Raw genomic sequence first — 22,236 nt, forward strand, 5'->3', positions numbered from 1 at the left:
TGTTGTTGTTATTGTTAAGAGAACAAGTAGTACTTTGCCAAATACTCTGTACCCCCAAATCCAGCTGGGCGCTCAACCGCTTTTTCTGGATCTTGCAGCGGGGGTTTCAGAAAAGCACCACCTGCTGGTCCTACATGCGTCTTACTTCCTCGGCGCCAAACTCGTGGGCCTGCATTCTTTCAATCTTCAGCACCTAATTACAAGTAAAGTACAATACAAAGCAGTTAGAACGGCCAGGGCAGTGAAACTACAGGTCTCCAAAGGCAAGAAAAAGCAGGTATGTAAGCTCGCTCCACGGTTGAGTCGTGGGGAAACAGGACGCAGAGGGGATTGACACAGGCTCCCCGGTGCAAGGCTCTACTTCCGCCCCGCGCGGCCCCGCCCCCGCGACGCGACGGGAGGTCACGTGACAGCCGCGCGCGTTCCCGGCCGCTGCGGGCTCCGAGGCCGAAGAGAAAAGACTGCGAGACGGCCGTGGTTGTGGCTAGAGAGGTGGGAGTCGGGGTGAAGTCCTGGCGGGGAAGGGTGAAAGTCAGCCATTCCGGGATCCTAACCCGAGGAAAGGCATAAAGGCTTGCGGCGTCACCTCCAGCCGCGACGCTGTCCGGGTCGGCCCTTCGCTCCGGGCCTGAGAGGGGCGGCGGCGGCGGGGTCAGGGGCCGGTACGTAGGTGGACGCCCTTGGGCCAGCGCGGCCGCGGGTCTCTGCACCCAGGCGGGATGGAGCAGTTCAGCCTTTCCCGCCGCCCCCACCTTGGCTGCTGTCACAGGCAAGAAGACTGTGACGGGCGCTGCGTAGTCCGCGGCCGTCGCAGCCCCTGCCCAGGGCGACGGCCCAGAGCTGGTCACGGTCCGGGTGCGAGAGGCGGAGCAGCGGCCATTACTGCGCAGCCTCTTCCGCCGGGGTCCTCTTCTCCGCCTTTGGTGGCAGCCAGGTTTCTCTTCTCTCCCCTTGGCGGTGGTGTCAGGCCTCTACGGGGGGACCTTTTGGCCTCAAGATTTAGGGGCGGCGATGGTTTGAAGGGTTTCCTGCTCCCTGTTTCCCGTGTGGAGGCCTCTACCCTGGCCCTGGGTCAGATCGCAGCCAGGGCGTAGAGTCCCTGCATTTTGTCTTTTTCCGGAGTGTGTTTTGCGGCTTCCTTCTCTTCCCTCTCTCCTCCTCCTGCTCAGTGTCTGGGTCTTGCCTAATAGGAAGAGCATTCCCTCCACCTTGCCTTGGTTAAACCCAGCGCTGCATAGTTTTCGTTGTTTTGATGGTTATTAAAGCATCAGAACAATGAAGATATCTCTTGATACCCGTGAAGCCAAAACAATAACAACAACAATAACAACAACAACAACAGAAAACCTCAGGGCATCTTAAAAGCGGAGGCTGTTGGCTTTGTTCTGGTTGGTGGGTGCGAGTTCTCTCTCTATCCCCCAACCCGTCTAAGAGTAGGGGTCTTCCATTGTTGTCGCTATTTTATTTGCCGTAGGCGTCTAGAGAAGGTTGCAAAATTGTTTTCAGTTTACACATACATTTTGGCAACTAAAGCTTTCTCTTGTTAACCATTTCGTATATGTTTTTTTTTCCCTTCCCTGCGTGCCATTTTAGTGACAGTCTTCAACTTTCGAAAGTACTTACATTTTGTTTAAATAATATTTTTGTAGTATTGGAACAGGGTGGAATTGACGGAAGAAGAAAGCCAAGAAATGATAGAAAAAGCGTTGTCTTTGTAGCTTGACATTTCAGGTGCATCGCGCACTCCTTCCCCTCCAGTGTGTATACTTTTTAAATAGGATGTGAAAGTATAACGTTGGCATTGAAAGCAGTGTATAATTACAGAAATTGGAGGAGTTAGGATTTTTTGTCTTTTGAGCAAATGAATCTATATTTAGACTCTTAAAAAGACGTGGAATATAGGACACCTGAAGAAAATGACTCGCAGAAATAACAGGACTTGTAATGTTGGCTTTGCTGTTTTCATGACCAGCAAATATTTTCTTGAGTGTCCGAGTTTCTAAAAACACATGAAAACAGGTCAAGTAATTCTCTTTTTAAAGAGAAAACCAGGAAAGTGAAAGCCATACTAGAAATAGATTTTGGATGTGTTTGTTTTAGCCTTGTGTATCTTAAACTGGAGCATTTTGTTAAGCCTGCTCTTTGATTTAGAATTTATGTTTCAAATGGGCCAATATTAGTTGTGGGCAAAATGAAAATAATAGTAAACATTTGAAGGTTTTTGTTATTTACTGGTTGTTAAAAACTTGGTAGATTATAATAACCAAGGAAACTATCTTTCCAAATAGCTGGTCATTATTAGAAGGAAGAAAAAGGAAATGGTGTTTTTTCTTTTAGGAGACAAGTATTAACTGGTAAGGTATTTTGTTTCAGTTTCCACCAATTTGAATGGTCAGAAGAATAGGAAAGATTTTTTTAAAGGATCCAGAAATTATTTTTTGACTGAGTATAAAAGAAAAAGGTTGTATTCCATGTTTGTTTGTTTGTTTGTTTTGCAAATACTAATGTATTTAGAGAATATTATTTTATGTATTAGCACTTGACTAGCATGAAATGCCTTGACACACTGTCAGGTGGATATTTGAATTTTTTTTTTCCAGTGTCAGTAACAGAGGGTGCTGACCCTTCTTTCATTCCCCCTGCTTGGTACCTGGTTGTGTCTAAGGAACCTGCACACAGGTTATTATTAGGAATAATCTTTGTGGGTATGAAAACCATTTTATTAACATTCTACTGCAGCCACCTGTGCTTATTTATGGACTATTGAGTGTGGCTTATTACCTTTTGGATTAATTAAAATAAAACCCGTTAAATGCCTGTTAATTATTTAGAATTACAAAAAAAAAAAAAGATTAGGGTGAAATAACTAAAACAATGGAGTTATGACTTGACCAAGGTCACACGTATAATTAGCGACAGTGCCTTTCTCATTTACAAAATGGCTGCAGGCTATGAAGCTTCTGTTTGATAAGATTAAAAGAACATATTTGTTCACATTCATATTTCATGTTTTGTTTAAATTAAAATGCAAAGCTCACATTTGGTTGGGGAGGAATATAAAAATTGAATGCTTGACTGTGAAGATTGTGAAGGTCATAGGTTGCCATACAGAGATGTTTTAAGGGAAGTGCTTAAGGGAAATGATTCTTTAAAATAGTGTAGAGTCAAGTATTAGCCCCCATTTGGTTGAAATGAGTTTTGACTGAAGACTTTTGTTTCCCAGTATGACCTGTGCTTTCTGTAAGCTCAGTTTTAGCAGGCCGATGAGAGGGAAAGCTAAAAATGGAAACATTAGGGCATTTAGTTACCTCTCTCAATTTGAGACTCTTAAATATGAAGATGTAGCTGCTAAATTTCCACACTATTCCTTCTTTTACTGGTTTTTGCTTTTCCTTGCTTTTTTTTTAAATTTGTATACCAAAAGTTGGGAGGTTTGAAGTATTTTTTCTGTCACTGTTAGCTTTTATATAGAACATTTCCTGTTTTGTGTATTTTGCATAAAAAGGAGTAAAAATATTTTTTTAAACATTAGCTCTTAGTAATTGGAAAAATACAGGAAGTCTTCAAGTCTTTGGTTAAAATACCAAATACAGTTAATGTGCTTATCTTTTTCTTTGATTAGTTATTTAAAAAGACAGTCATTTATTTGAATCTATTATGTGGGGGAAAAATGTGCTTTTTTGACTTTGTGACTGACTTGAGAAAATGGAATTGTAATCCTAAAATATTTTCAGAGAAGATAACCGCGTATGCAAATAAGGAGTGTGAGTTTGTTGAGTGGTCACAAATTATAAATAGTATGGTATTACTTCATTTTCAGTTATACTTATTTACTATCTGGTTGAGTGGGTAAATAATTTAAATTCACTGACAATCCTAAATTCTTACATATTTTTAAATTTAATGTGTCACCTTTTTTTTTTCCAGAATTGTTAAGAGATGGGAATATGTAACATAGTTTCAAATCTTTTCTTTCTTTATGTTTCCTTCCTAATAATTCTTTTCTGTATAAATTTTCACCTAGAGAAAGAACCTTAACCCATTAACTAATTGGTATTTGCATATTAGAATACTGTGGTAAATTTTACTGTAGTACTTCATAAATTATATTGAGTTTGGCATATAATTTACAAATCATTCATTGCAGTGAGATTTATGTATGTTTGAATTATTTATGTTTGCCAAATTAATTCTGGCGTATAGTTAGAATTACACTATTCAATCTTACATGTTTAACTGAAAGTAAAATCCTCCCCCGCCCCTCATTTAAAAAAAGTCTTTGGTTTCAAATGTAGAAGTTTTCTGAGGACTACTACACATGACTGTTCTGAATATTACATGCTGTGCCGTATGTTGTGCCCATTTGGCATTATAATTCTGAGGTTATAGTGGATGGATCAGTTTGGCAGAATTATTGTCACTGAAACCAGTCAATTTTGATTACAACAAACTATGCAGTTTTCTTTTTTATCTGTACCAGCAGAGGTGTGGGTAAACTAATATGGAGTTATTTTCTTTATTCAACGATTCTGATAGTAAATTGCCAGTTTTGTATTTTTAAAAATTGTTAAAAAGCAAAACATTCTAAATCGGCATTGCCTAGTTATGGTACCCACTAGCCCCATGGAGCTGTTGAGCACTAGATACATGGTTAGTTTGAGTTGTGCTAGAATTTTAAAATATGCACCAAATTACAAAGAATATACACACACATAACAATGTAAAAAACACATGAATAACTTCTTTATATTGAATACATGTGGAAATGGTAATGTTTTAAATATATTGAGTTAAATAAAATATATTATTTAAATGAATTTTACTTGTTTCCTTTTTCTGTCCTTAATGTAGCTAATAGAAAATTTGTAATCACACAAATGTGGCTTGCATCATATTGTTATCTAACAGCATTATCTAATGCTATTCTAGACCTTTTCTCTGAGATATAGTACACTGAAGAAAAGATTTTTTTAAAGGTACCCTTGGGAATGAATTGCAGCTCCCCAGCATTGATAGCTTTGTGATTTGGGATTAATCCTTACGGGCTTGGGTTTCCTCATGTATAAAATGTGTATAGTCCTATCTCACAGTTGTTTTGAGGATATCTAGAGCTTCATGAACTTTAGTATGCATATGAGCCACCTGGAGATCTGATTCTGTAGGTATGGAATGGGGCTCCAGATTTTTCATTTTAAGGGACTCCCAGGTAAATGCTAGTATAGTTGGTTGGGAACACAGTTTACATAGCTAGGATCTAGAATACTACATAGATTTTAGTTTATTTTCCTTCTCCCAAGCATTATTATCCATTTAGAGTCCACCTGGAAAATTATCCATGGGATATAGGAATTGGAAAAGTCACTGTAGCTTGCAAGATTTACTTAAACCGGTTTTATTCTTGGGTTTTTATCTGCATTCTGGAGATTCATTGACAGTGAACAAAGCCTAGGTAAACGGTGTGCTTGGCAAAAGATATAAAGATGATTCTAATCTTAAATTTGTAAATGTAACTTCCCTGTGTTATGTTTTAAGTTCTTGAAAGAAATGATTAGAACTTGGGTATCTTTATATTTTTTGTGGCTGGATGCCTTGTTCACAGAATTGAAATGTTGTGTTACGTGAATTAATTTAGTTTTTCAATATTTTATTTCTCTCAGTGGTTATTTTAGGAAGTTTTTCCTTCATCCAAGAAATAATCACTTCAAGTCAACAAAAACTGATTGGCAGATTACTAGCCATTCAGAGATAGAAAACAGTCTTTATCATTAGGGGGCTCATGGTTTTTTTGTTGTTTTTTTTTTTTAATTTTTTTTTTCAACGTTTATTTATTTTTGGGACAGAGAGAGACAGAGCATGAATGGGGGAGGAGCAGAGAGAGAGGGAGACACAGAATGGGAAACAGGCTCCAGGCTCTGAGCCATCAGCCCAGAGCCCGACGCGGGGCTCGAACTCACGGACCGCGAGATCGTGACCTGGCTGAAGTCGGACGCTTAACCGACTGCGCCACCCAGGCGCCCCAGGGGGCTCATGGTTTAATAGAACAGTCGAAAGCAAATAATTTCAGTGTATATATGATAAGTTTGGTAATAGAAGAATGTACAAAATATCGTGGAGGGAACCATTTTGGGGACGTAGTCAGAAAAAATGGTAGTAGCATTCATAAGCTATAAAAGAGATAGATTATACCAGAGGAGGAAGTACACAACTACAAAGGGAGGTTTAGAGAAATACGAATAATTTGGTGTAACTATATTATTAATCTGTGAGAGTGGTGGTGAGAGAGAAGACTAGAGAGAGATTGAGGTTTCAGGTCATTAAAACCTTTGAATGCTGTTCTTAGGAGCTTTGCCTTTATGGTATAGGCTGGAGAGCTAGTATAGGGTTTTGTGTATGGGAGGCCCATTTTGCCTTTTTAGTATATCATTCAGAGGCTTAGTGAATACATTTGAGGGGTTTTACTGAAGCAAAATAATCAGGCTGAACAGTCGTTCAAGTAAGAGATGATATATGTCTAAACCAGGGCACTAGCAATGGCAAGAGAGTAGAGGATTCCGAAGGTGTTTGGGATAGAAGTTGACAGAATTTGGTGCAGTTAGTTGGATAGAGGATGAGGAAAAGAATTTTCTGTTTTTCTTCCTCCCGTCAGCATTTGTTGGTTAAAGCATGGAAGCTGAGATGTCACTTTAAGATTCATTCAGAAAAGGGGTTTGTAGAGAATGTGCAGATGAGAGATGTGAGAGAGCCAAGGATTCTGTTAATAAGTTAAAATGGTGGAGCTCCAGAATGGGCAGGAAAGGAATTGAGACTGGCACCTGGATAAAGAAAAGGAGGCTGGCAAGAAACTGGAGGTCCTTGTGAAATTAAAGAACAGGTGTGGGAATGAGAGCATAAGTTAGCTGGGAACACGTGAGTTTGTGATCCAAGAGTGAGATTAAGATTTTAGAGAGGCAGCAGTTTAGGTGGCATCCAGTTCCAGATGTTACACATCATACTTCGTTGCTGGAGGGACAAGGAGGTGAAGTTCATTGAATGTAAGATTTTAGGATTTGAAAACAGAACAGTGTTTCTCACTGTTCTACCTGTATTCGAGGGACTATCTGCATCACTGTCACTTGACATGGGATTCTTGGGCTTAAACCCTTCCATGTCTACTGGCAAAGAGGATGATGAACAGTGAAAATTAAGTCAGTGCCTTAAAGGTTAAGGAGAACTGCTGTTAGGGTATTGTATAGTCAGTGGTAGAGACTTCAAAGAGATAATGTTTTCATTAAGAGTGATGATGTTAGAATGTTAGAATGTTTCTTCCTGTCCTGTGTGTGCAAATGGGCAGTTTCTGTTTTTAGTAGCCTGCAAGAGAGACACGGAGTCTCCTGTGGTGCCATGAAAGTTGTAGGCACCTAGAAAGTAAAGTGAAAGGGTTGGGGGGTAGGAGTGGTGATCAGGACAATGGAGTCCATTTAATGTAAAGACTCAGTTTCCAAAGTCTGTAAAACAAAAAGTCAGGTAATTTAGGAACTCTTTTTTAACAGTTGAAAATCCTCTGGTTCTGAAAAGATTATTGTTCTGTTAAACATTTGGTGGGACAAGCTGGCTTGTATTTAAAGGCTATGTATTAAAAATATTTGTCTCCAAACACTTAGACTCCTCTGTACTATGAAAGGCACATGGAACCATGGAACTGAAAGAATTCAATTCTTTATTGTGAGGTTTACCTAACTCTTTCGTCATCATATATACTTGATTCTGAGTTCTGTGTAGTATGATGTGCCTCCTGCACTGGGTATTGTGAAGTGGAATGAGCACTTACTAAATGAGAAGAAAGAGGATTAATAGCTGAGATGATGTTTTGTTTGTTTCTTCTGGATTCCCTGCATAAGTTTGGCTTAATGTTTGTAAAGTTGGATATACGTAGAAGCAGCAGGAGGTCCTGGTTAATGTGATGGCCTAGTCTCTTCACACATGACTTCCTTGGAAAAAGGCAATGGCTATGGAATAAATTCCATATGGACTTTTTTGTCCATATAGAACTTGTCTCCCTTTAAAAATTTTTTTATTGTGGTAAAATATAAATAACGTATACAAGTCAGTACACTTTTAAGTGTACAAGTCAGTGCCATTAATTACATTTACAGTGCTGTACAACCATGACCACTGTATATTTCCACAACTTTGTCGTCATTTCAAACAAATTCTGTATCTATTAAGCAATAACTCTCCCATTTGTAGCCCCTGGTAACTTCTCTACTTTCTGTGTCTGACTAATTTCAATATTTCGTGTTAGTGGAATCACAGCATTTGTCCTTTTGTGTCTGGCTTATTTCACTTAACATAATATTTTCAAGGCTTATCCATATTATAGTATGTATGAGAACTTCATTTCTTTCTGTAGTTGAATAATATTCCATTGTATTTGTACCACATTTTGTTTATCCATTCTTCTGTTGTTGGGCACTTGGGTTGTTTCCAGCTTTTGACTTTTGTGAATAATTCTGCAGTGAACGTTGGTGTACAAGTATGTGTTTCAGTCCCTGTTTTCAATTATTTGGGGTATATACCTGGGAGTGGAATTGCTGAATTATATGGTAATTCTGTTATATGGTAAAACTTTTTTGAGGAACCAGCAAACTTCACAGTGGCTCCACTATTTCCCATTCCCATCAACAGTGTACAAGGGTTCCAGTTTCTTCATATTCTCACCAATGTTTTTTATTTCCTTTTTTTTTTTAATTTGTAGCCATCCTCATGCATGTGAAGTGGCAATACTTGTGGTTTTGATTTACATTTCCCTAATAACTAATGCTGAGCATCTTTTCATGTATTTATTGGCCATTTCAATATCTTCTTTGATGAAATGTCTGTTCAGGTCTTTTGTCCATTAAAAATATTTTTTTCTTTGTTGAGTTGTAGGCATTTTTTTTATATATTGTGGATATTAAACCCTTACCAGTATATGATTTGTAAAGATTCTCTCCCATTCTGTACGTTGAATTTTAACTTGCTTGACAATGTCCTTGTATGCCCCAAAGTTTTAATTTTGATGAAGTCCACAATTTATCTTTCATTTATGTATCTGTTTTTTTTTATTGCTCATGCTTTTGGTGTCATTCATATCTAGGAATCCATTATCAAACCCCAGGTCATAGATATATATCACTCTATTTTCTTCTAAGGGTTGTATGGTTTCACCTCGTATATTTAGATTATTGGTCCATTTTGAGTCAGTTTGTGTATATGGTGTGAAGTAGGGGTCCAACTTCCTTCTTTTGCATGTGGTAAATCACTTGTCCTAGCATGTGTTAAAGAGACCATTCTTTCCCCCTTGAATGGACTTGGCACCTCTTTAAAAATCAGTTAGGCATAGGTGTGCCTGGGTAGCTCAGTCAGTTAAGGGTCTGACTTCAGCTCAGGTCATGATCTCACAGTCTGAGTTTGAGCCCCACATCAGGCTCTGTGCTGACAGCTCAGAGCCTGGAGCCTGCTTCAGATTCTGTGTCTTCCTCTCTCTCTGCACCTCCCCTGTTCACATTCTTATCTCTCTGTCTCCGTCTCTCTCAAAAATAAACATTAAAAAAAAATTTTTTTTTTAAAAATCAATTAGCCATAGAAGTATGAGTTTGTTCTGGACTGTCTCTTCTATTGGTATATTTGCCTTGTTCTTATGCCAATACCACATGGACTTTGTTACTGTTAGCTTTGTAGTAAGTTTTGAAATTGGCATGTGTGAGTTCTCCAACTTTGTTCTTTTTTAAGATTGTTTTGGGTTATTTTAGGCCTCTCACAATTTCATATAAATTTGAGGATTGGCTTTTCCATTTCTGCAAAAAAGGCTGTTCGAATTGCCATAAGAATTATGTTGAATCTCTGGGCACCTGGGTGGCTCAGTCAGTTAAGTGTCCAACTTTGGCTCAGGTCATGATCTCACAGTCTGTGAGTTCAAGCCCCACGTTGGGCTCTGTGCTAACAGCTCAGAAGAGCCTGGAGCTTGCTTTCGATTCTGTGTCTCCCTCTCTGCACCTCCCCTGCTGGCTTGCACACACGTCCCCCCCCGCCCCAAAACTAAATATTTTTTAAAAATTTAAAAAAAAAGAATTATCTTGAATCTATAGATCAGTTTGGGCAGTATTGTCATCTTCAATCTTCCAATCTGTTATAGTTGTCTTTCCATTTATTTAGCTCTCCTTTAATTTCTTTCTGCAGTGTTTTGTAGTTTTCAGTGTACAAATCTTTCCCCTCCTTGGTTAAGTTGATGCCTCGGCATTTTATTCTTTTAGATGCTTATAAATGGAAGTCTTGAGCATTCTGTAAAATGCTTTTTTGATTTCCTTTTTGGATTGTTGACTGCTAGATACAGAAACACAGCTGACTTGTATATTGAAGTTGTAACCTGCAGCTTTGCTAAATTTTTTATTAACTCTAGTAGTAGTTTTCTTGAGGATTCTTTGGAATTTTCTATATAGGAAATAGAAATAGTTTTACTGTCTCTGCAAATAGAAATAACTTTACTTCTTCCTTACAATTTGTTTGCCTTGCATATCTTTTTCTGGTCTTAATTGCTCTGTCTAGCACTTCCAATGCTGTGTTGAATAGCAGTGGTAAAAGCAGGCATCCTTGTCTTGAAATTTTTTCATTTTTTTTTTTTTAAACAATTTTTTTTTATGTTTTTATTTATTTTTGCGACAGAGAGAGACAGAGCATGAGCAGGGGAGGGACAGAGAGAGAGGGAGACACAGAATCGAAGCAGGCTCCAGGCTCTGAGCTGTCAGCACAGAGCCCGATGCGGGGCTTGAACCCACAGACTGTGAGATCATGACCTGAGCCGAAGTCGGACGCTTAACCGACTGAGCCACCCAGGCGCCCCGAAATTTTTTCATTTTTAAGATAAGATTTGCCACTGAATTTTGTTAAATGAAAGGATCATATGTAAGTGACTAATTTTATTGATCTTAATCTTTATAGAAGTTGATGAAATAATTTCTTTTGCAGCACAGAATGAACCCACAGTGGAAGAGAAAATACTGCAAACTGTTTGACTGCTGGTGAAGATGGTCTTTTATTTTTGTGACAGACAACTGTGGGATCTGTAATAGAAATGTAAGTGTGGCATCGTGGTTTTTCCCAAGGATGCAGTAAATTAAATGGACTAATAAAATGCACTAAGCCAAGTATATGTCATATTTAGTTCTAATTATTAAAAAAAAGAGCATTTTGTATTGACTTTTAGATATTTTATTGAGGTAACAATTTTTTTCTCATTAAATTATTGCTAATGTAGATATCCAGAAATCTCATCAGGAAAAATTTCTGTAAAAGTGAATGAAACTGAAGACAAAAGAATTTGCTTATAGAATGCTAAAAAATTTGGAAAGATCTCCAGGTCTTTTAGGTTCTACTTCTTCTTTACATAGTACAGTATAAAACCTTGGTTTGCGAGCATAATTTGTTCTGGAAACGTGTTTGTAATCCAAAGCACTTGTATATCAAAGCGAATTTCCCCATAAGAAATAATGGAAACTCAAGATGATTGGTTCCACAAGCCAAAAATATTCATATAAAAATGATCACAATACTGTAATATAATACAAAATAATAAAATACAAAATATAAAGAAAAATAAATTAACCTGCACTTACCTTTGAAAACTTCCATGTCTGGTGTGAGAGAGACAAGAGAGAGGAGGGTTATTGTGTAGGATGACTTTCACTGTCACTGATGGAATCACTGCTATCTATTGGCTCAGTGGAATCTTTTTTACAGTACAGTATTAATACACTCTTGTCATATACTGTGTTTAATGTAACTGGCAATAAGGCAGCAGAGGAAAGGGTCTATATCTGCAGGCAGCCTGACCTAGAATGAGGCAAAGCATTCCTAAGCTTACTCTTGTATGGAAAAGCAAAAGGACTGTCCATAGATGCTTTGAAGTGACAAAAAATACACTAGTGCTAGTTGTGGGCACCTTCTAATGTTTTGTAAAATCACTTACTTCTGCCAAACACCACAGCCTGGGACCAAGCATGGGAGATGATCACCCACAATCCTGCAGTGAGAGAGAACTATTGGCTCAGTTGTGATCGTGTGACATTAGGCATCATGTACTAATATTGCAAGAGATTGTTCATTTATAAAGATTTATTAGAAATGTTTGCTTGTCTTCTATATCTTTTTATATTTTTTATTTAATCCTGTTTATATGTTATCTGTCTATATACATATAATATTTTTTAATCTTGTAGGTCAAATATTGTAGGTGCTGGCCATCAAGGAACTAGACTATGGTCTAATGAGTGAGACATAATTTTATAATTATTAATTATAATTTATAATTATTAATTAAACAGTGAGAAAAATGCCATATTGAGGTAACAATAAAATGCTTTTGGAACTTAGAGGATTTAGTCCACCTGAAGGGCTCAGAGTAAGCAAAAGAACTTTTGGCTTGGTCTTAAAGAATAAATAGAATTTTAACAAGCTGAGAAAATTAGGAAGTATTTTTCAAGCCAAGGGAATGAGGGAGGGGCACAGTTGCCCAAATATCAGGGCATCTTAGGAGAGTCAGGAAGCAATCCTGTGTGGCAAAGTGGGGTGGGGTGGGGAGAAAGAGACTTCAAAGTTAGTAAAGGGAGTGAATGTTTATTTAGTCCCTACTATTTTGCTAGGCGCTTATTGGGTATTTTACTTGGATTATTAGATTTAATCATTATGAAAAATGGTAGTAGCTCATTTACTGGTGAAGACGTAGAATTAGAGAGAAGTCATTTGCCATGGCTTGGCATTTTCCAAATTTCTCTGAGAATTATCTCCTGGAGCACTTGTTAAACACACAGATTTTTAGGCTTTAACTCAAATCTGTACAAACTCACCAGCTAATTCTTACTTTCACGGAAGAGTTTGAGATATGCTCTTCTAGGTTAGTGTAGTGAGAAGAAATGACGGAGCCAGGATTTTAACTAAGTCTGTTTTACTCTAAAGATTATGTCAGTGTATTTGGAAGCCAGTGCTTAGGAATTTGGATTTGATTATGTAGGCAGTAGAAAACTATTGAAGATTGGAAAGAAAACTAATTTGACATGGTTGAACTGAGAAAAGATAAGGAGAAAGGATTGAAGTCTGAGAGACCACTTGAAAGGTTAATATTTTGTACAAGCGTGTGTCCAAGAGGCCAGAATTAGGGTTATAGGCTTTGGGAATGAAGGGGACACTTTTTTTTTTTTTTTTTTTTTTAATATACAGTGCAATGTTGTTTTCAGGAATAGATTCATCCCTTACATACAGCGCCCAGTGCTCATCACCACAAGGGCCCTCCTTAATACCCATCACCCATCTAGTCCATCTCCACCTGCCTCCCTCAGTTTGTTCTCTATCGTTGAGTCTCTTGTGGTTTGTGTCCGTCTCTTCTCTCCCCCTACTTTTCCATATGTTCATCTGTTTTGTTTACTTAAATTCCACACAGGAGTGAAATCATATGGTACGTCTTTCTCCGATTGACTTACATCACTTAGCATAATACATTCTAGCTCCAACCATGTCATTGCAAATGGCAAGATGTCATTCTTTTTGATGGCTGGGTAATACTCCATTGTATGTATATGTACACCACATCTTTATCTTTTCATCAGTTGATGGACATTTGGGCTTTCAGTAGTTTGGCTATGGTTGATAATGCTGCTGTAAGCACTGTGGTGCATGTATTCCTTCAAATCTGTATTTTTGTATACTTTGTGTAAACACCTAGTACAATTGGTGGATTGTAGGGCAGTTCTATTTTTAGTTTTTTGAGAAACCTCCATACTGTTCCCCAGAGTAGTTGCACCAGTTTGCTTTTGAAGGGGACGCATTCTAAATAAGTTTCTGTCATGGAGAAGTGAAGTAGCCAAGGAATAAGGGAGCATTGAGGATGGATCTAAGTTTTGTCCAAGATCGAAAACAAAGGACAAGGACGCAGGTTTAGGTGAACAGATAACTTTGGTTTTAGTCATGTTTGATATCAGGTCCTTGGAGAATATTGAGGTAGATTTTTGAATACAGATTGGAATATAGTTGGAATGGTTCTGGGTATTAGATTTTGAGAATCATGGTGGTATATCTATAATTTTGAAATCTTAAGTAGATTGTCTAGACATAGAATGCAATGGGGAAATGGGGCCACCCATAGAACCTTTGTGAAGAATACTGGTACTTAAGGGCAGCTGGAGAAGATAGAAAACAATGAAACAGAAAGGAGAATTGGGAGAGAGTACCATCAAGGAAATGAATAGTATAAAGTTTTAGAAAAATATTGCTGGTCATTATCGTTCAGTGCAATGGAATCAAATACATTGAGACCAAAAGGGACCATTAGACTAAAAGCATGGTAGTTGATTTTGAAATTTAAGGATAGAGAATATTAACCAAAATCTTGAGGGAATTGGGATGGTATTAACAGAAGTTGAGGAGTCAACTTTGAAAACAACTAACTATACCCCAATCTGAGCCAAGAGGAATGATGACAAGGTAGAGTGAAGATAAAGATAAACTGTAAGGATTCACTCTTACCTAATTTCTTAATGATAAAGGAATCTGGGACATTTCTTAAGAGATTGGAGAAAGTTGTCTACAGTCTTTGGGAATAGGGGAAATAAAGTTGTTTTGACTGAGTAAAAAATTATTGATAGGAGGCTTGATAGTCTCTGGGAAATCAAAATAGCTAATTGTGTGTGGTACTCACAACTTTTGCACCATACATTTCACTATAAAAGTAGAAATATGCCATGAGTTTAATAGTTAACTTTTTTTAAGTCCTCTCCTTGGTTGACCCTTGTTTTAGGCAAGTGTTTCCCTTGTGGCTTTGGTGGTGGTGGTGGTCTCTTTATTCCCCATCTCTCTCTGACATTTCTTTTTTTTTTTTTTTTTTTTTTTTTTTTTTTTAAATTTTTTTTCAACGTTTATTTATTTTTGAGACAGAGAGAGACAGAGCATGAACGGGGGAGGGGCAGAGAGAGAGGGAGACACAGAATCGGAAACAGGCTCCAGGCTCTGAGCCATCAGCCCAGAGCCCGACGCGGGGCTTGAACTCACGGACCGTGAGATCGTGACCTGGCTGAAGTCGGACGCTTAACCGACTGCGCCACCCAGGCGCCCCTCTCTGACATTTCTTAACATCTTTTGCAGGCTCTTTTGCCTCACTTGTAAATACTGAAATACTCCAAGGTTCTGTGGTTGGCCCTTCTGTCTGCTCTCCCTACAAGTTTAATTTGGGTGTTCATTCATTTTCATGTCTTCAAGAATATATACTTTTTTTTCCCTAAGTAGTGATGAGTATTAGCCCATTTCTCCATTTTGTCTTATGAATAGAATCAAAATGGATGGATGACTTTCTTTTTTGTTGGGTTTTTGGGTTTTGGGGGGTTTTTTGTTTTGTTTTTGTTTTTGTTTGTTTTGAGAGAAAGCCTGTGTGTGCATGAGCAGGAGATGAGCAGAAGGAGAGAGAATCTTACAGAACCCAAGCCTGACACTGGACTTGCTCCCATGAACCATGAGTTCATAACCTAGAGCCAAAATCAAGAGTCAGACGCTCAACTGACTGAGCCACCCAGACACCCCTGTTTTCTTTTTCTTAATGAGGCTTTAAATAAATATGGAAATATAAAAAAAAAATTCAAGAATTTCATTGACAACTAGGGCGCCTGGGTGGCTCAGTCAGTTAAGTGTCTGACTTTGGCTCAGTTCACGATCTCACAGTTCGTGAGTTCGAGCCCCATATTGGGCTCTGTGCTGACAGCTGAGAGCCTGGAGCCTGCTTTGGATTCTGTGTCTCCCTCTCTCTCCGCCCCTCCATCACTCATACACTCTCTCTCTCTCCCTCTCTCCCCCCTCTTTCCCCCTCCCCCCTCCCTCCCCCCTCTTTCTCTGTCTCAAATAAACATTTAAAAATTTAAAAAAAGAATTTCACTGACAACTAATTTCTTTAACCTAAATTGAAAGGGATGTAAGAAGATACATATTATTTGTTCTTCCATTCTGTAGCTAATTTTAATTGTTTTTGTTACCAAAAAGTTAAGTGTAGCAATAGGACCTGATGAATTAAAAGAGGTTTTCAAATACAGTTTTATGCTTTCATTTAATGTATTCACTTTACAATAATTTTGAATTGAACATGAATTATCCCCGTTTTACTAAGGAGAAAGCTGAAGATTCAGAAGCATAGCGTGAGTATGATTTTTTAAAAACCTCTTACAGGTACATTAGGTGCAGGTTATATTTGGTAGAATTGAAACTAATGTACATAGACTCTTACCAAAGTGTAAGGTTACCTGGAGCAGATAAAAGTATTCTCATTCTTTTGCCAAATGTAATTGAAATATGTGGTACTCTGTCTCTCACTACTTTGGGAAGTACTAAGATATTTTGTATTTAAGAAATACATATGAGTTGTGGAGAGCCTAACAAGATGTGGTATGCACAGTCAGTTCTTTTTAGGGGAAATAGGTGAGGAGCATTAATTGACCAGTTGAGAAGCAGGAGCTTTCACTTACAGTTTAGATTGTTAAGTTACAAGGTCTTTGAAGGTGAGAGTTTATCTCAAAATACTTTGAAGCTTCTATAAGTGCCTAACACATATGAAGAGTTCATATTTGGTAGAACTTACCATAGGTTGGGAAAAAGTTGTACTTTATGTGACTAGAGTTCTGGTAAAGGAGTTGATTGGAAATGTAATTAAAGTTGAAACAAAGTTTGGAAATCAGATATTTCATAGTGATCATTTCTTTCTATTGAGCTTATGTGTTGCTTCCTTTTCTATTTAAGTACAGTCTTTTCAACAACTTGCTGTCATTTTGAACCTTGCCTATTGAGGAACCAAGGACACAGAAAAGCAGTAAGAGAATGGATTGTTGGACAGATAGGATGTGATGAAAGTCTAAGAGCATTGTTTTTGAAGTTTTGATGAGCATAAACATTTTTAATGACTACTCTTGTAACCACTGTGCCCTTTTTTGAATGCTTGATTTTGGAAAAAAGCATAGATCCATATGGTGATAAAATTTGAAATATTCCTTGTTTAAAACACAGAATCAAATGGTAGAGATTGTCACTCATTTTAAGCAGCAGTTAATTAATGGTTGCCAATCACTGTGAGATCTTTTACCTCTATTTCTGTTTACTAACTACTGGTCTACTCCCTCTATCATTTTCTCTCCTCTTTGAAATATCTATGGTTTCCTAGTACCATGGGATAAAATAAAATCAGATGTTTCCTTAGCAGGGCACAAAAAGATTTTCATGTTTGGCTTCTGATTACTTTTACAGCTTCATTTTACGCTTCAGTTGCTTATTTGACTCGGTGTTGTGCACATGTCTGCCTTTAATCTTTTCCACTGCTCTGCACTCCAAACTTTCTGGCCTATATCCATCTTCTGATCTGCCTCTCATTATTACTTTTAATAAGTATCTAACACTTTACTGCAAGAATTAGGCCATATTGTGATTATTGCTTGCTTGCATTAACGTTTTTTATTTAACAAAGTAGGTGTGTTTCTTTAGATCCATCAAATACTCAGCATTATAAATGGACTATAATAGTTTTTAAATAAATGCTCATCTGAATAAGGCAGAAATTAACAAATTTTATGTCAGTATTTAAGCCCTATACATCCAGTTTGAAAAATGTCCCTTTTTTCCCCCTCTCCTGCTTTAGGACAACAATATTCAAGTCGTTTTCTCTTGGCTTTAACATTTGTGGAGCTTTAGTGAATGAAGCTTTAGTGAACACTTAGTAAAGTGTTTTGTGGGGTCTTTTTGGAGTTTTTTTTTTAGCTATTCTCACCTAATTTTTATAAACTGATTTGTAGGTAAGGAAATTTAGACTGTGGGTTTAACTGAGTGCTGAAGAGTACAAAATAAGGGAGAGGGAGACTCAGGTTTTTAGAGTTCTTATCTAGGTTGGTTTCATTGTATAACAGTTGCCTTAATTCAAGTTATCCTTTCTCCCTTGGCCATCTGCAATTTTTCATTATAGGGCTGATCTTTAAGTGTACTAACAGAATTTTTATACATTCCCGAGGTATACACAAATAAATGCTTTAAAAAAAAGTTTACCAATCAGATGGTTTAACTTAATGTTATTTAAAGTAAAATAAAACCCAAAAACATGTTTTATAATATGGTGTATTATATTCTTCTTTGAAAAACCTATTCATTTCCTTAGCTAATATTTGAGTGTTCTCTATCTGCCTGGTCTTGTATGAGAATACAGAGACGAGCCAACAGTGACCTGTTTCCTGCCCTTAAAAAGCCCACCTGCTTATGGGAAAGACTGACATTAACAAAATAGTCACATACATAAACATAACATTGCAATTCTGATAAGCACTAGGAATGAGATATACATGCTAGTAAGCAGTTAAAAAGAAATAGGGTGATTTGACCTAGTCATGGAGGGTTTCTCAGGAGGGCTATAAGATGAGTAGTAGTTGGTCCATGGGGGATATGGGAGGCAGGAAGTGAAGAAATGTTCATACAGAGAAAAAAACCTTTTATTGGAGGGAGTAGCCATTGTGGCTAGAAGCTTGATCAAGGAGAAGTTTAATATATGAGGCTGGTGGTGGGGTGGGGACCACTGCACATAGATCCTGGTCTTTATCCTAAAATCAGCTTTTTAAGCAAAAGAGGTAAGGCTGGACCAATTACAAGGCATATTCAGTAATTTCATAAACAGTGTTTACTGGGTGGCGAGGGAAGGGTAGAAATGTATAGTAGATGGATTCAGGAGATGCTCAGGATAAAATTGATAAGACCTGCTGATGTTTTGGATGAGAAGACGTGGCGAAGGGCAGTTTGAATGGTGAATTTCTGGCTTAAAAAAGCAGATGAATAATGGTGTCATCAGGAGTGGGGAGCTTTTAGGGAGTAAATAAGCAAGGAACAGATCATGTGTTCAGGCATTTTTTGCCCTCAAAACATCCAGGAAGAATTCTAAAATAGACAATTAGAAATCTAGATCTAGGGCTGAAAGGAGACCTGGGCTGGTGATACCAATTACTGAGTCATTTGTTTATAAGTAACTGTTGAAGCCATGGGTGTAGATGAGATCATCTTGAACAAGTAAGCAAGAGCATATGGTTTAGAAAAAGGCAACAAGGAAAGGCCATCACAAGAAGAGTGCTTCATGGAGGGGAAATGAAATGACTGGTTTACCAGTGTTTTTAAATATACAGCAGGAGTAGAGAAGTTCTAGGATTTCATCTTAATTTCATATGGTCTACTTGTCAGGTACCAAAGTATGTTAATATATGGCAGCATTTGCAACTACCACTTAGTAATATTGTAAAGGGCTACAAAATTGTCACCATCTGTAATTGTAATCTAAATTACTTTTAGCCACTTTCTCTGTGCTTTCTACACTGATTGGAAAAGTCAGTCTAGAATGGAATTTACATTTTTAAATCTTTGCATTTACTTATATCTCATAAGTTCTGTGACTGAATATAAATGGTATATTTATTTAAAATCTATACTTTGGTTGTATTTATTTTTGGCTTAACATTTACTTGTGTGCCCCTTTGCCCCCCCCCCCCGCCAGTGTAAAAATTAATGACCTAACAAAATCAAAAAGTTTTTTTCTACACGTTAGATTTTTTCTCTTTTATTTTGTTCCTCATTGTCTGGTGTGTAGTACACATATACAGTAGGTGTTTAATAAGTGTTTTTCTGAATTGTTGAATTACAATATTAGAAGAGTTGAAACACAGTTTTAATATCACATGTATTTTCTCTCATTTTCTTAGGATGGCTGGCTGTGGTGAAATTGATCACTCAATAAACATGCTTCCTACGAACAGGAAAGCGAATGAGTCCTGTTCTAATACTGCACCTTCTCTAACTGTCCCTGAATGTGCCATTTGTCTGCAAACATGTGTTCACCCAGTCAGTCTGCCTTGTAAGCATGTTTTCTGCTATCTGTGCGTAAAGGGAGCTTCATGGCTTGGAAAGCGATGTGCCCTCTGTCGACAAGAAATTCCTGAAGATTTCCTTGACAAGCCAACCTTATTGTCACCAGAAGAACTCAAGGCAGCGAGTAGAGGAAATGGTGAATATGCATGGTATTATGAAGGAAGAAATGGGTGGTGGCAGTATGATGAGCGCACTAGTAGAGAGTTGGAAGATGCTTTTTCCAAAGGTAAAAAGAGCACTGAAATGTTAATTGCCGGGTTTCTGTATGTTGCTGATCTTGAAAATATGGTTCAATACAGGAGAAATGAACATGGACGTCGCAGGAAGATTAAGCGGGATATAATAGATATACCAAAGAAGGGAGTAGCCGGACTTAGGCTGGACTGTGACGCTAATACTGTAAACCTAGCGAGAGAGAGCTCTGCAGATGGAGCGGACAGTCTATCAGCACAGAGTGGAGCTTCTGTTCAGCCTCTAGTGTCTTCTGTAAGGCCCCTAACATCAGTAGATGGTCAGTTAACAAGCCCTGCAACACCATCCCCTGATGCAAGCACTTCTCTGGAAGACTCTTTTGCTCATTTACAACTCAGTGGAGACAGCATAGCTGAAAGGAGTCATAGGGGGGAAGGAGAAGAAGATCATGAATCACCATCTTCAGGCAGGGTACCAGCACCAGATACCTCCATTGAAGAAACTGAATCAGATGCCAGTAGTGATAGTGAGGATGTATCTGCGCTTGTTGCACAACACTCCTTGACCCAACAGAGACTTTTGGTTCCTAATGCAAACCAGACAGTATCTGATCGATCAGGAACTGATCTGTCAGTAGCAGGGGGTGGAACAGTGAGTGCTGGTGTCAGATCTAGAAGGCCTGATGGACAGTGCACAGTAACTGAAGTTTAAATAAAAAACTCTTCAAGGTTAAAATGGTTATCTGTAAATTTATGCCCACATAACATTATACTCATCCCTAGTAGTGCATTTTGGGAGTTGGGGTGGGAAGGGGTATGGGGAGGACAGACCTGTAATAAAAATGTTTAACATGTCTCTGTTGAGGAATTTATTTAATATAAGGAACTCGGGCGTTAATAGTTGAGAGTTGTTTAGTAATAACCCAGTTTTTTTGAGGTCTGTTTTATAGGTTTTTAAAATTTCTTCAGTTCTTTTGGCCAGTGTGTGTGTATTATCTGTGCATTAACAGTCCTCATCTTATTCTTGCATTGTGTCTTATTTTCCTGCATGGATTGACGTAAAACCATTACTAAAATTTGGCACCTATGAGATGTCTGGTATCAGTATGAACAGGAAGCTTAATTAATATGAAAATAGATGTGAATTTGAAATTTTAAAATAGATGAATAACAACTATTAAATAGTAAAGTTACTGAAATGGAAATGTAAAGAAAACAGTTAATAACTTATGTTTCAGAATCTTGTAACATACTTCATGGCGTTTCCCATAGGCTTTGCTGTCTAGTCCTTGTAGTTTGAGGCTCCTCTTGATCTGCATTTTTCTTTTTGATTACAGAATTTATAATTTAATAAATACTAGAGTTTATCAAAAATAATTTGTCTGTTGTTTGAGTCTGGAAAGAGGATGAAAACATTTTGACATTAGTGGCCAAAGGTTAATAAACAGGTGATGGTTTGGAGTGGTGGTATTTAGCTTAGTCACCTGCTTGAAGTTTGATTTATTCATAAAGAATAAACAGAATCTATAAACAATTGCACGGTATAAGTGTGTATGGAATTAAATCTACAGCCCGTGAGACTTAAATTTCTTACATAACTGGTAGTGGAGACCATACTAGATTTTCCTTGCCAGTCTTCATTAGTGGCCTGACACTAATGGATTAAATTGTATTATTTGTAAACAGCATTAGTAGACACAAATTCACTTCACACAAAATGTAGACTCTATGGCAAGATAGGAAGTCCTGGGTTAACTTGGAAGTCCGGAATTTGGTTCTGAAAAAAGGTAGTGTGAGTTTTAGTGTTTTAACTCAAAACAGTAGTATCATGTTGAAGCCTATGCACGTTACTTTTAATATGTTTTTCAAGTATGAATTGAATGTTACAAGAGCAAATAAAAACTGCCACTACTTTGAAATTATCTTTTATCCCTTGCTGTGATAGGTTAGAACTGGGACTTCATTCTTTGACTTACTTTTAAAGCCTGTGTCATTGAGATCATAACAGTTTGAGCTGTGCATTTTTACTAAGTGTACTTTCAAAATAGAGCTAGTTCTAAAAAAGAAAGGTTAGCCACTTTTCAGAAAAAAATAGAAATCTGATATAAAATGCGAATGT

General features: G+C 37.7%; 1 protein-coding gene across 5 annotated transcripts; it reads left to right on the forward strand.

The window, feature by feature from the left end:
• Window positions 1–395: 395 nt before the first annotated feature.
• On the forward strand, window positions 396–21,484 carry RNF146 (ring finger protein 146). Of its 5 annotated transcripts, none has more exons than XM_047859375.1 (3): window positions 396–492; window positions 10,984–11,091; window positions 19,761–21,484. In XM_047859375.1, coding segments are annotated over exons 2-3 (1,071 nt in total). In that variant the 5' UTR covers window positions 396–492; window positions 10,984–11,089; the 3' UTR covers window positions 20,830–21,484. The 5 variants fall into 5 exon arrangements, with proteins under 5 accessions (XP_047715331.1, XP_047715333.1, XP_047715335.1 ...); XM_047859377.1 differs by having other exon boundaries at window positions 10,989–11,091; XM_047859379.1 differs by lacking the exon at window positions 396–492 and adding an exon at window positions 532–662.
• Window positions 21,485–22,236: the final 752 nt, after the last annotated feature.

The sequence above is a fragment of the Prionailurus viverrinus genome, chromosome B2, assembly GCF_022837055.1.
Source record: "Prionailurus viverrinus isolate Anna chromosome B2, UM_Priviv_1.0, whole genome shotgun sequence".
Taxonomy (NCBI): Eukaryota; Metazoa; Chordata; class Mammalia; order Carnivora; family Felidae; genus Prionailurus; species Prionailurus viverrinus.